The sequence below is a fragment of the Anomaloglossus baeobatrachus genome, chromosome 3, assembly GCF_048569485.1.
Source record: "Anomaloglossus baeobatrachus isolate aAnoBae1 chromosome 3, aAnoBae1.hap1, whole genome shotgun sequence".
Taxonomy (NCBI): Eukaryota; Metazoa; Chordata; class Amphibia; order Anura; family Aromobatidae; genus Anomaloglossus; species Anomaloglossus baeobatrachus.
The window spans coordinates 457,403,810-457,419,099 of record NC_134355.1 but is presented as its reverse complement, the minus strand read 5'-3'; the positions used below and the strand labels follow the sequence as shown (position 1 = coordinate 457,419,099).

Sequence of the window (15,290 nt, the reverse complement as noted above, 5' to 3'; positions counted from 1 at the left end):
AGTAATGTAATATACACATGGTCATGGACTTTATTGTTTTTTTTCAGTGAGTTCTACTCCGGCATATCCCAAATTGGCACCTTACAGACCACCAGGACAACTAATTTCTCCTTCTCTGTTGTTTTCATTGATTTTTAATGTTCTCTTTACAATTGCTGTGCACACATACGCGTTTCTTATGGTCCAGAATCAGCCATGGTACAGGAATAATGACATTTACAGGTATGTGTGTGCAGGGGCGGACTGGGCTGTCTGGGGCCCACCAGGAGAATTGACTCCAGGGGCCCACCCTACAGCTAAATATAAACACCCATTAGCGTTATCCCCATTATTGTGTTTCTTTGACTGTATACACAGACGGCTCCTGCACATCTATATTTTGCACCATAACTGGGATGTACAATTATAGTCGTTTGCAGTAATGGGGTCTTTGGTGAAAACAAGTTATCACCGATCCACAGGGTAGGTTGGTGATAACTTATTGATCGGTGGAACCAGACCAGTGGAAACCGCACCGATCGGAAGATTGGGGAACTTTTTGCAGCAGCAGGTGGGATGTGTTACCGCAGCTCCATTCATCCTCTGTGGGGTGGGATGTGTGACCGCAGTTCCATTCATCCTCTGTGGAGCAGCCAGATAATAACAAGCGCAGCGCTCACAGCCACTCAGGGAATGAATGGATCAGGGGTCGAGTCGGACACGAGCTCCAGTGTAATGGGGGATAAAAGTTGCACGATCGGTGCAGGTCCCAGCAATCGGTCCACACATATTAATAAGTTATCACTTATCTTTAGGCCACGTTCACACACTTTTTCTCTGATTTTACTGCTCCTGGTTTTGGCTTCAAATACTGAGGTAAAAAAAACTCACTGAATACTCAGTGTGTGAACGTGGCCTTAGTAAAGGTGATTACTTGTTTTCACTGGAGAATCTCTGTAAGTGCATATTTACTGCAGTGTAATAGTCACAGGACAGGGCAGGACAGGAAGGGGAGAGGTTAAACGTTTAAGTATTTAATTTCTACTGGAAAAAATCTCCCCCTTATAGAGAGAAAAAGTGACCTCCATACACAACACGATACACTATACCAAAATCAATAATACCATATACAAGGGGGAAATACCGCCACACCGCAACCAGACAACATATTACCACCACATAGTGACCAAATACAACCACATACAAGGGATAAATACCACCACACAGTGACCAGACCACATATTACCACCAAACAGTGAACAAATACAGCCACATACAAGGGAGAAATACCACCACACCGTGACCAGACCACATAGTGACCGAATACAACCACATACAAGGGAGAAATACCGTGACTGACTTACCAGTGAAGTCTCTGGCTGACTTCACTGGTAAGTCAGTCATCTTCGCTTTTTCTCTTCATCCGGCGCTGACTGTCATCACTTCTTCCTGCCATGACGCGACTCTGCAGAAAATAACAGTCACCTATAGCCGATCACTCCCAGCGCACATTCCTCACTATTTCCCCAATTTCTACACCACGTCAGACTCTTATTTCCCCATTGGAGTCAGTATCCTCAAAATTAACTTATATTTCATCAGTAATAATGTCCCCTAATTTGCCCCTACAGTAATTATGCCCCACGTGCCACCATAAACTAATAATGTATGTCCCTCATTCTGGCCCCCATATAGTAATTATGTCCCTCATCCTGGCCCCATATGGTAATTATGTCCCTCATCCTGGCCGCTTTTATTTAATAATGTCTGGGGAAACAAGTGGAATCAGAAGGGGTTGTTAATTGCTTCCTGCACAAAATATCACCCCACAATCCTGCTCTCCAAAATAGCCCCACAAAGTGCCCCTTTCCAAAATGTCCCCCCAAAAATTGCCCTTTCTATAATATGTCCCCCAACTTCATCCCTGTATAAATCCCCCCCTCCTCATTATACTATGCTGCCTTCCAAAATCTTTGATGCCTCATAATGTCCCCCATTGCCCTATAATGTTCCAATTTCTTTCACAATGTCCCACACTGACCTATAATGCCCCAATTTGTTTCATAATTGCCCCCATTACCCTATAATGTCCTTCCACTGCCCTATAATGTCCCCCGCTGCCCTATAATGTCCCCCGCTGCCCTATAATGTCCCCCACTGCCCTATTATGTCCCCCACTGCCCTATTATGTCCCCCACTGCCCCATAATATGCTCCATAAAGTCCCCCACCGCTTCTTAATGCCAGTTGTAAAATAACACTGCTCCTCCCCCACCCGCAGCCCCTCATATAAAAGTACATCTTCGGCTCCTCTGAAGCGCTTACCTGTGCCTGCGCGTCCTCCTCTTCATCCCTGCAGCTGCGACCCCAGTGATGATAATGTCGGTGCAGGACTGAGACGCGCTCCTCTGCAGCCCTGAGGATGACGGTATGTTGCGGGGCTGAGCAGAGCTGCTCTCCCTCCTGTCACCGGCCGCACTGTACAAATGTATTGCGCGCCTGAAAGACGCGCATACATCTGAATACCGGCGCGGTCGGTGCAGGCCTGGGGACTCCCGCAGTGCACCGCTAGGACCTTTGGTGAGTCACCTGACACATGTGATGTCACTAAAGCTCCTGCAACTGCGAAAACTTCAGTGATCATACAGAACTTGTACGATCACTGAAGTTTACGATTGAAAGGCTGGGTGCTGGGTCCCACTCAGGCCTGTGCATGGGCGTACCCAAGATCAAAACTAGGGGGGGGGAGCAAGCCATGGTCGTTCACATTGTAAAATATTAGAACAGAAAAGGTGAATGAAACGAAAATTTTGAGAATTAAATGTAACTATAGCTTGATTAATGACTCCGCGCCCCTCTCCACACACACACACACACACACACACACAATACAATACATCCCCCCCATCACCCACTACATACACACACACAAATACCATGCACCCCCCATTACCATCTCCCCACGCACACAATACAATGCACCCCTTCCAAACACACACACACACACACACACACACAATACAATGCACCCCCTTTCACCCCCTACACACACACAATGCACCCCCATAACCCCCTACACACACAATGCACCCCTCCATCACCCCCTACATACACACACACACACACAATACAATGCATCCCCCATAACACCCTACACACACACACAATACAATGCATCCCCCATCACACCCTACACACACACACACAATACAATGCATCCCCATCACACCCTGCACACACACACACACACACACACACACAATGCACCCCCCAACACCCTCTACACACACACACACACACAATGCATCACCCCCTACACACACACACACACACACACACACACAATACAATGCACCCCCCATCACCCCCTACACACACAATACAATGAATCCCCCATCACACCCTACACACACACACACACACACACACACAATGCACCCCCCCATCACCCTCTACAGTTGTCGCGGGCAGAGGAGGGGACGCTGCGCTCTCCCACTGCTCGGGTCCGGCCGCTGCTGCGGCTGCTGCTGCTTGGTGGTGGCTCGAGCGGTGGGCCGGATCCCGGGGACTCGAGCGGCGTTCCTCGCCCGTGAGTGAAAAGGGGATTTTGATTGTGGGGGTTTTGATTATTGTCCGTGACGCCACCCACGGTTGTGGTGATATTGGTGACACCACCGCTGCTCTAGACGGGGATCCCGGGAGCGGTGACAGGGAGCAGCTTGGTTGTTATTTCTCCCCTCCGTGGGTAGGGGGTTGGTTGTCCCGGGGCCTGGTGATGGGGTAGGGATGTATGGCAGGCAGGTTACGGGGCCTGGCGAGGTGCAGGGTCGCAGGGGCAGCGCTGTGCCGCACGGCATGGTGGTACTCACTCAGCCAATGATGAGGACACAGTTCTCGGTAAAACACACGGCTGGATGGACGGGTCCCACAGACGGCTGTGGTGTTGTTTTCTCCCGGCAGGTTGATGGTGACTGCCTTTCCCTGCACCTAGATACGGTAGATGGTTCCAATGGGTTCCCACCGGTAACCCGCTCCCCGGCTTGGATATAGGCCGGAGGGGCCCCTTTTGCCCGCAGGCGCTGGCCCTGAGAAACGGTTGCCTTGGCGGTGACGGTGTCTCCCTCACTTGGTTGGACTGTTGCCTTCTGTCGGGACTTGGCTGTTGGGAAACCCAGGAGGTTCCCTTCACTAACAAATTTGGAAAATTCATGGCGACTCCTAGCCTTGCCGGGGTCCGTAAGCCCCTGCCAGATGGTGCTGGCTTCTCTTCGCGTACCGGTCCGGTACCGCCCGGCCACCGCCCGTCCACGGTCCTTACGGTAGACTCCAATCGGCCACTCCTGCAGACGGTCATCACCGTCTGCCAACCTTGCTGATCTGTCCGGGCCACACACCCGGACCAACTTCAGGCTGCTCCTTTACTACTTTTTTCTTCTGCTCACTTTCACCTCCAACTGTCCTCACTCCTCTCCAAAACTAAACTGTTTACTTTTCCCGCCTCCAGGACTGTGAACTCCTCGGTGGGCGGAACCAACCGCCTGGCCCACCCCCTGGTGTGGACATCAGCCCCTGGAGGAGGCAACAAGGGTTTAGTGTTTGACTTCGGTGTGCCTGCTGGGAGTGTGGGGTGTGTGGGTGTTGTTCTCTGTGGCCCCTTGTCCTGGCTTGTCCAGGGCGCCACATTCCCCCTTAGTTAAATGCAGACCATCCGCGGGCTGCCCGTCCATCACCGGTTTTATTTTCACAAACTGGAAAAGATAGAAAAACGGTAACACACATACAATTATAATAACTTCTTCCCACATCGGGAGGTACTCTTACTTAAATGTTACGGTTACGGCTTCCGCTCTCTCCCACCCAAGTAACCTGGCCCTGATGCTGCCCCTAAGCAAACAGGCAGCACCCCTTGACCCCAGTCCAGCACAAGTTACCCAAGCGGGTTCTGTCCTTTTCAGGGGACCCACGTCCATGGGGAACCCCTGAAACCCCCAGAGGATCGCCACCGGTTGCGGTAGTGGCTGGGCCCCAGCCTGCTCCACTGCGGGCCCTTCCTCCAATCTGCCTCTCCGGAGGCGGCAATGGTGAAAGCCACAACAACATTATTTATTTACATGCCACTAGTTTGTGGTTCCCCTGCTAGTTCTCGGGCCTGTTCATAAGGAGTTCCTTATGTAAAATGGGGAAAGGGGTCCCAACGGGGACCAGTTGCCGGCAACGACCGGTTTCAAGTAGGCTGACAATCAGGTAGCAAATCAGATGACTTCATCGGTAGATTATTCACTTATCATTCATTTTCAAACTTTTCAAACTGCATTTTTAACACACAATGTTCGTGGTCCCAACGGGGACGGTGACAACGGCATTCCGCTGCCCTTACTCTGACTCTTCCATGTCTGCTGGGGGGGGGATGCAGTGGACACCCGGGCCTCTTGGCTGCCCCTCAGCTTGACATCCAGCGCAAACCACCCCCTCTCCCCACAGTGCCGGGTGTACTGCACCAGGTCGCCCGGCATTAGGTTACGGCCTGTGTGCTCCTCCGGCAGGTGGGCATTAAAATGCCGCCGGGCTATGAATACTTTGGCCTCCAGGCCCGGTTTGTATATGAAGCCATAGCCCCGGCGGACATCAAACCGTCTCACCTGCCCTTCATACAGGGGGCTCCGGACACGGAAGGTCGCTTGGCAGAGACTCTCTTTCTCCCGGATTGCACGGGCCACCAACTCCGCTCTCTTCCTTTCCCTTTCCTCGATTTCTGGCCCCAACGGTACCGGCTCCCTATCCCAGTACGGCGCTGCTACGAGCTCCGGCGCACGGGTCGGGCCCCGCGAGACCTGGCCTTGGACGCCGCCTTGCAGCGGCAACCTGGCGCAACCTCAGCCGAGGTGTGGGGGAGGGGTACAGGGGCTTTCCTCCGCTGGACCTTCGGCACGGAGCGGTCTGTCGGCTACGGGCTCCGGCTACAGGTCGGTCCGCCTGGGCGGACATGCTAGGTATCGCTACCGGTTGCGGGGGTAGCGGGCCTAGTGGCGGGGTCATGGCAGCCGGGACGGGTGGCGAGGGAGGCAGCAGGGCGAGGGGTTTAGACCGGGTCCCGCAGCCACGATGACCGACCCACTAGGGGTACCGGGGCATGGGTCACTCACCCTCCCTTCCGCAACTTCCTCCTCGCGTCTCCGCATGGTCGCTATGACCTCCGTCATGTCGGTCTCCCACTCCTCCAAGAGGAGCTGCATTTTGACCTGCAGCCGTTGTTGGAGCTGCGCGGTCGGGATCTCCACCCACGCCGCGGTTCCAGGCGCGGGGGCTACGATGCTTCGGGACGGCATGTACATCTTGCTGGCCGCCTCTCCCAGGAACAAGATCGCCGCAGGGTCCTGGCGTCCCTGCTTTTATAGCCGCGCTCACATGCGACCAGCACCATTTCGTCCCCCCTAGCCTCTTTCCGGCTCCTCCTCTATCGGGGCGGGGTTTAGGCCTTCGCGCCTTCACTACTCAAGGAGACGCTCGAGCGGGAACTCTTCAGGCCCAAGATGGCAGCTTTTCAAATTTTCCGGCCGGACACCTCCGGCGGTCACACAAGGCGCACTTCCACCAGTCGGTAGAACGGTAGGATCCTGTTCATGACGCCAAGTTGTTGCGGGCGGAGGAGGGGACGCTGCGCTCTCCCACTGCTCGGGTCCGGCCGCTGCTGCTGCTGCGGCTGCTGCTGCTCGGTGGTGGCTCGAGCGGTGGGCCGGATCCCGGGGACTCGAGCGGCGCTCCTCGCCCGTGAGTGAAAAGGGGATTTTGATTGTGTGGGTTTTGATTATTGTCCATGACGCCACCTATGGTTGTGGTGATATTGGTGACACCACCGTTGCTCTAGATGGGGATCCCGGGAGCGGTGACAGGGAGCAGCTTGGTTGTTATTTCTCCCCTCCGTGGGTAGGGGGTTGGTTGTCCCGGGGCCCGGTGATGGGGTAGGGATGTATGGCAGGCAGGTTACGGGGCCTGGCAAGGTTCAGGGTCGCAGGGGCAGCGCTGTGCCGCACGGCACGGTGGTACTCACTCAGCCAATGATGAGGACACAGTTCTCGGTAAAACACACGGCTGGATGGACGGGTCCCACAGACGGCTGTGGTGTTGTTTTCTCCCGGCAGGTTGACGGTGACTGCCTTTCCCTGCACCTAGATACGGTAGATGGTTCCAATGGGTTCCCACCGGTAACCCGCTCCCCGGCTTGGATATAGGCCGGAGGAGCCCCTTTTGCCCGCAGACGCTGGCCCTGAGAAACAGTTGCCCTGGCGGTGACGGTGTCTCCCTCACTTGGTTGGACTGTTGCCTTCTGTCGGGACTTGGCTGTTGGGAAACCCAGGAGGTTCCCTTCACTAACAAATTTGGAAAATTCACGGCGACTCCTAGCCTTGCCGGGGTCCGTAAGCCCCTGCCAGATGGTGCTGGCTTCTCTTCGCGTACCGGTCCGGTACTGCCGGGCCACCGCCCGTCCACGGTCCTTACGGTAGACTCCAATCGGCCACTCCTGCAGACGGTCACCACCGTCTGCCAACCTTGCTGATCTGTCCGGGCCACACACCCGGACCAACTTCAGGCTGCTCCTTTACTACTTTTTCCTTCTGCTCACTTTCACCTCCAACTGTCCTCACTCCTCTCCAAAACTAAACTGTTTACTTTTCCCGCCTCCAGGACTGTGAACTCCTCGGTGGGCGGGACCAACCACCTGGCCCACCCCCTGGTGTGGACATCAGCCCCTGGAGGAGGCAACAAGGGTTTTGTGTTTGACTTCGGTGTGCCTGCTGAGAGTGTGGGGTGTGTGGGTGTTTTTCTCTGTGGCCCCTGGCTTGTCCAGGGCGCCCCACACACACACACACACACACACACACACACACAATGCATCACCCCTACACACACACACACACACACAATACAATGCACCCCCCATCACCCCCTACACACACACACACACACACACACACAATGCAGCCCCCATCACTCCCTACACACACACAATACAGTGCACCCTCCATTACCCCTCCCCCACATACAATACAATGCACCCTCCATTACCCCCTCCCCAGACATAATACATTGCACCCCACATCACCACCCCCTGCAGACACAAATTACACTACCCCATCCCTACACACTCCTGCTTCCCCCCCTCCCTCGGAATACAGTGCTTCTCCTCTGCCTGTCACAAAGCTGTGTCTCCTTCACAAATGTTCCCTGTTATGTGTCCTCAGCCCCTCCCCACACATCTCCATTAATTACACCTGTCTCTTCGGCTCCTCCATGGAGCGCCCGCTTCCTCATGTCCCCTGTGTGGCGCCCGCAGCACTGTGATGACGTCAGAAATGTGCTGCTCTCATCACGTCGGGGGCGGGGCCCAGTCCCAGCGCACTGTTCAAATGTATTTACGTCTGAAAGACGCAAATACATTTGAATAGGAAGAGCTGCGGTCACCGGCGCGCTCCTCTGCACTGTGTGCATGTCGGGCACACAGCACACAGCAGGGCCGGCACAGCACAGCACAGCACTGCCTCCTGCTCCTGCTAGTGTTCCCGGCATGCACACACTGATGAGGAACACGCCGGTGGCTGCAGATACAGACAGGTGACTGGTAAGAAGAGCCCCCCCCGCACATACCCCCGGGGCCCGCGCACACCCGCCCCCCCCGGGCCCCCGCCTTCTATACTCACGCGCTGCTGCTCCTGCAGCCTGGCCTGGGGTGACGCCGGATCCGACCTCCACAGCGCGATGCTGCCAGCACCTGCACAGGAAGGAAGCAGTCATCCCTCTGAGACTGCCTCCTCCTGCAGTGTCGCTGCGCAGATGAGTCAGAGCCGCGCGGCACTGACAGTGACAGCAGGCAGAGCAGAGAGATCGCTCTCCCTGCTTGCCGCTGCAGAGGGAATAGGATTGTCACTAATCATATCGGTAATGTGCCGATATGATTAGTGAAATTACCGGCCAGGGAGGGCCCTCTCACACATATCCATAGGGGCCCAGAGGGGGTAGGGGGGGCGGGGCCTAGGGGGCGTGGCCATCAATAGCGGGGGCCCACCGGGGGTTCTCCCGACCTCCTGGTGGGCCAGTCCGCCCCTGTGTGTGTGACATTTGCTGTGTAATGTTCAATCTATGTTAATGCGGTTCACACATTTTGTACAGGGCAGGGCTATTTATGTAAGTAAAGCATAAGAATTGTATAAAAAAAATTAAAGTTGTGTGCTTTTTGAATATATTTTGGCTCTAATATATAAAAAGTATTCTAACTTAAAATGTCAACTGTATTTTAGTTTCTAATTTATAATTAAAATCCTGAAAGCATCAATCCAACGTTTTTTTTTTAATAAAAATGGAATGGTCCTTTTAACTTAAGGTCACTGGCCTGACTCTTAAGGGTGCTATACACGCTGCAACATCGCTAATTATTTATCGTCGGGTCACGGGGTTTGTGACGCACATCCGGCGTCGTTAGCGACATCGCAGCGTGTGACATGTACGAGCGACCTTCAACGATCGCAAAAGTGGTAAATATCGTTGGTTTTGGACAGGTCGTCCAAACACCAAATATCGTCTGGTCAGTAGCGATGTTGTTCGTCGTTCCTGCGGCATCACACATCGCTGTGTGTGATACCGCAGGAGCGACGAACATCTCCTTACCTGCGTCCACCGGCAATGCGGAAGGAAGGAGGTGGGCGGCATGTTCCGACCGCTCATCTCCACCCCTCCTCTGCTATTGGACGGCTGCCATGTGATGTCGCTGTGACGCCACATGAACCGCCCCCTTAGAAAGGAAGCAGTTCACCGGCAACAGCGACGTCGCAGGGAAGGTAAGTCCGTGTGACGGGTGTTAGCGATGTTGTGCACCACGGGCAGCGAAATGCCCGTGATGCACAACCGACGTGGGCGGGTACGCTCGCTAGCGATATTGGTACCGATATCGCAGCGTGTAAAGTACCCTTTAGGCTCCCTGCACACATCAGTGATTCTGCTATGTATGTTGCAGTTTTTATATGTACGAGAATCAAGGACATACGCAGACCCATTAAAATCAATGGGTTCGTGCACACATCAGTGATTTCTCACTAACGTGTTTCCCTGTGGTGCACACGCGTGTCTGTGTGCTCCGCTCGGATACATGTCAATTTTTCTCCTGCATCACTGATGTCCCACGGACCATACAGTGGTGTGAATCATGAAACACATACCAGAAAACACGTACATTTAAAAAAAAAGCTTTTTAAACTCACCCATCTCCAGCGATGCTGTCTTCAGCTGCTGCTGTTTCCTGCTTCCAGGCCGGCTAATTATGCCGGCAGATGATTTTATACCAAGTAAACAAATATTATATTCCATTCAGTGAAAAAATGCAGCATCAAAAACTCATTGTGGGACCTTAATACTTTTATCTACACTACTCACAAAATGTTAGGGATAATAGGCCTAAAAGGTTTGTGCAGAATATTTTATTATGAATTGCTGGCATTTAAGTAGAAGCATGCAATTGTGTGATTTTCTCATCTCAAACAATTTATTGAAACAAAAGTCAACAACTGTGGTTGGTGTATCCCTCACCCCCCCAAAAAAGTCAGTCTTAATAACCTGTCATGTGGCCTTAAGCATAAATTACAGCTTGACAGCAACATCTCGTGCTTTTCACAAGTGGAATGTATTGTATGCTGAGGCATGGCATCTCACTATTCTTGAAAGGCTGCACTCAGGTCATTGGGTTTTGGAGGTTTTCGGAGTTATGAGCCCCTGCTTGGTGACTCACCTGATCCCATACTTTTGCTATGGGATTCAGGTCAAGAGAAAGTTTAGGCCACTCCATTATAGGCACCCCAGTTTCCAGCAGCTATTGTTTAATAATGCAACTGTGAAGAGCTGGAGCATTGTTGTCCATGAAAATTAAATTAGGCTGGTGTTGTTCATGCAATGACTGGATTAATGATGATATTCAAGTAGTAATGGCTTGTCACTGTACTATTAACAAAGTGTAGGGCCATTCCGTGTTGACTAGATACAACTGCCCACACTGTAACACCACCACCACCAAAAGCTCATCTTTGGCAACAGTGGCCAATGCATGGCGCTCTCCTTGACATCTCCAACATCATTGGTGACCATCAATTCTTCTCAGTGTGAATCAACTTTCATCAGTGAACAGTACTTACTGAGGTCCACTGTTAATTTTCCAACAAGATGATGACACCTGTGCTTGGTGGTGTGGTCAGGTAGCCTTGCAGGTTGTCTAGGATGCAGACCACACTGATTTAAATGGTTTTGAATGGTCTGTCGTAATACTTGGGTGATTTTAACCTCCCTTAAATGTGCCAGGTGTTGCCTGGAATTCATCATGCAGTTTTGAAGGGCATTGTTCACAGTGAAGTGGCCATCAGTTTGAGATGTGACTGTGTCATTCACTTCTATGCCTTTCTGTGACTCTTCCAGTCTCTCTGTATCTCAGTTTCAACATACTGATGACACTCTATGACACTCTACGCTCATTGGCCACTTTCGTCTGTGAACATCCTGCTTGAAGCCTCATAATGGCGAGATACTGTAACGCAATTGTTAGGTGTCATCTTGGTCTCATGATGTCAAAATATTAACAGCATGATGAAGATGACTGTTTAAATACTAATTCAAATTGAACCCAAAATTAATTGGGTGACTAAAGGATCAAACACTTGTTGTGAATTTTGCCTTTAAGCTCCTTGTTGAAGAAAAGCAAGTTGGACAAAAAGTACTGAAACATTAAACAGTTGGACATGTGCATTCAGAAGTTTAAGGCTATGTGCGCACTTACCGGATTTTGCCGCGGATTTTTTGCGGTTTTGCTGCATGTTTCGCTGTAGAAAATGTTCATAACATCTCTGCAGTGAATCACCAGCAAATTTGACAGCTGCATGTTTTGCTGCGGGATTCCCGCAGCAAAAACAATTGCATGTCAATTCTTTTCTGCACGTCGCTGCGGGATTTCACTCCATTGACTCCAATGTAATCGTGAAATCCCACAGGGAATAACGCAGGCAGCAAATTCTGTGCGGTTCACTGCGTTTTGCTGCGTTATTCCCTGCGGTATTTCGCGGTTTACCTCCGGTAATGTACATCGCTTGTCTGCGGTTTTGCAGGGAAGTGATGTCATTACAGGAAGAGGAAGCAGAGCAGAGTAAACACACACAGATCACGGACACAGACAGACATCACAGACATAGAACACAGACACATAAAATACACATAGAAAGCAAACGGAAATATAGAAAACAAAGCACGTGGGCTCCGCTATATATTTACCGTCCAGTCGAGGTAAGCACACAGCAACGGCCCGGTATTCTCAGGCTGGGGAGGGCGAGGGGCAGGGTTAATGTCCCCCGCCTCCCTCCCACCTCCCGCAGCCGAGAATATCAGCCGCAGCTGCCCCGGGACTGTCGCATGTATTATACGGCAGCACCGGAGTGTCCCCGGCTCTTCCTGCCGCCGTGTAGCAGTGGCGGTCAGGGTAATACAAGGGGTTAATGGTGGCGGATCGCCGCCATTAACTCCAGGCTTGATCATGGCAGCGTCTATGTGACAGCTGACATGATCAACCCGTAAGTAAAGTGAATAAAAACACACAGAAAAATACTTTATTTTAAATAAAACAAACAAGCCTCGTTCACCCTTTTATTAACCCCTTCCGAAACAAAGCTCCGGCGTAATCCACAGCTCCTGCGCTGCTTACATCCAGCCGCGACTGTCACAGCGCTGAATGAATGCAGCAGACAGCAGAGGTAATTACCGGTCATTTCTCACGGCCAGTAATGTGAACTCACTGCCGACCGTGGGAAATGCAGCGATCTGTCCTCTATCTATCTGTCTATCTATCTATCTGTCTGTCTATCTATCTATCCCTCTATCTGTTCTTCTGTCTCTTTATCTATCTATCTCAGAGTGAAATGACTTTTTTTTTTTTTCAATGTGCTTTATTGCATTGAATGCAATAAAGCACATCCCAACCCGCACGCGGCAAAACCGCGGCAATACCGCGAACAATACCGCGGTAAAACCGCAGCAAACCGAGGCAAACCGCATGCGGTTTTCGGGTGCGGTTTGCTGCGGTTTTTTACCGCGGGTGCGGTAATCTTTGAATGCCTGCGGAATTTTCTTGAGAAAATTCCATTTTCCAGTGCGCACATAGCCTAAAGAAGGTCACATTAAGTTCACCTGAAAAGGTTGCAGTGCATTTTAGGATCATCATAAAATTTCACCTAACATCCAATTATCCCTATTTTTTTGTGAGTAGTGTATAAAGGGCCTCATTAATTAAGACTGGCGTTTGGTAAGTCAGTTTTACTGATGTGTGTAGAGGGAAATATATGTGCTTAATTCATTAAAATGCACCTAATTCATTATTTTTTTTTATCACTGGCATGCGCCTCACCAGAAATGCAATGTCAGACGTATGCAACTACATAGGTCTCAGATTCATCATTCGCAGTTTTTTAGTCACTTTCCTTTTTTGTCTTATTATAATAGTTGTTGTTTTTGTTGCAAAATTTATCAAATTTCATGAATCTGGCTCAAAGTCAAAAAAAGGCTTTCTTATCTTCTTGATCTGGTTTTTTGTGTGATTTATGGCATCAAGTCACATTTAAGTGCAAAACATCACAGAAAATGCTCCAACATTTCGGAGTGGGCAAAATTCTACCAGAGACTGGGGGACTGGAGTGTATTTGCACCAAATTTTGTAACTTTCTAAATCTTGCAATTAATGGATCAGGCTAAAACATCTGGCATTGCTAGATTCTACCCACAAAATGAAAAACAACCACAAAAAAAAAACAAACAACAAAAATAAGCAAGCACATACAAAATAGAATTAAAAAAATGCCATAGTTTCACAAATTTATACGGAACATATAGAGTAGTCTTTAAAACATGTCCATCACACAAGCTCCAAAGGTAGTGTTGTATCAGCCAGAAATTCATTCTTGCATGCTGTGAATTGCCTAAGCTAGAAGCATTGGTATAAACTGTGTAATCAGAATCTGGGGTTTACAATAATTGACAAAAAGTAGACACTTTGAGAATTGAAACATGAAGGATCAATCTCTATAAAGATCTAGAAAGCCTTTAGAAATCTGTTCACAGCATTTTCACTATGTATGTTTGCGAAAAGAACCTCCCGTTGATTCTACCAGCGAAAGGACTTTTGCCATATCACAATAATCCAACTTTTAATTCTACTCACTACCAATCACTGTGTTGTGAATTGCATGATAGCCTCATTCAATTAAATGTTCACAATTTGCAATTTTCACAAATGTTCTGGTCATCTAAAAAGCTATGTTTAACGAAGCACTATCTTTCTAGGGGTGGGTCAAGGGCCAATATTTTGTCCCCACACCAAACAAAAAATTATGAATATCTATTCAATATATTATCAAGGTAATTGCAGCCTGACATAGAATGTCCCTTGAAAACATAAAATTAATTTGTTTTTTACATGGAAAAGTCATCAATGAGGCCTGTTAGAACTATTGCCCCGATTCATTGAGACTGGAGATTTTCTCAGTGGTCTTGATGAAGGGGTGTATAGGTGTCACATACTCCTGATTCATTAAGAGGCACATACCTCTTAATAAATCAGGAGCGTCTGAGTGGTGTGCCAACCACCTCTGCGCACCAGTCCTGAAATCATTCTCCAATCTGGAATTAAGGGTGCTTTACACACTGCGACATCGCTAACGATATATCGTCGGGGGTCACGTCGTTAGTGACGCACATCCGGCGTCGTTAGCGACATCGCAGCGTGTGACAGCTAGGAGCGACGATCAATGATCGAAAAAACGTCAAAAATCGTTGTTCGTTGACACGTCGCTCCTTTTCATAATATTGTTGCTGCTGCAGGTACGATGTTGTTCGGCGTTCCTGCGGCACCACACATCGCTATGTGTGACACCACAGGAATGATGAACATCTCCTTACCTGTGTCCGCCGGCAATGAGGAAGGAAGGAGGTCGGCGGGAACTTCCGCCCGCTCATCTCTGCCCCTTCGCTTCTATTGGACAGCTGCCGTGTGACGTCACTGTGATGCCACACGAGCCGCCCCCTTAGAAAGGAGGCGGTTCGCCGGCCGGAGCGATGTCGCAGGGAAGGTAAGTCCATTGTGACGGGTGTAAGCGATGTTGTGCGCCACGGGCAGTGATTAGCCCGTGTCGAACAACCGACGGGAGCAGGTACGCTCGCTAGCAATCTCACTAGCGAGATCGCAGCGTGTAAAGTGCCCTTAAGACTTTAGGTGTATGGTTTGCAACAGGTCGTCATGAA

At 50.4% G+C, this 15,290-nt stretch overlaps 1 protein-coding gene across 1 annotated transcript in view; it reads left to right on the top strand.

Moving 5' to 3' along the window:
- Positions 1–15,290, top strand: part of LOC142295418 (putative cation-transporting ATPase 13A4) — a 201,540-nt gene that overhangs the window by 167,413 nt on the left and 18,837 nt on the right. The window contains exon 26 of the mRNA XM_075338520.1: positions 48–222. Coding sequence (XP_075194635.1) covers positions 48–222 — 175 coding nt within the window. The remainder of the gene's footprint in view (positions 1–47; positions 223–15,290) is intronic.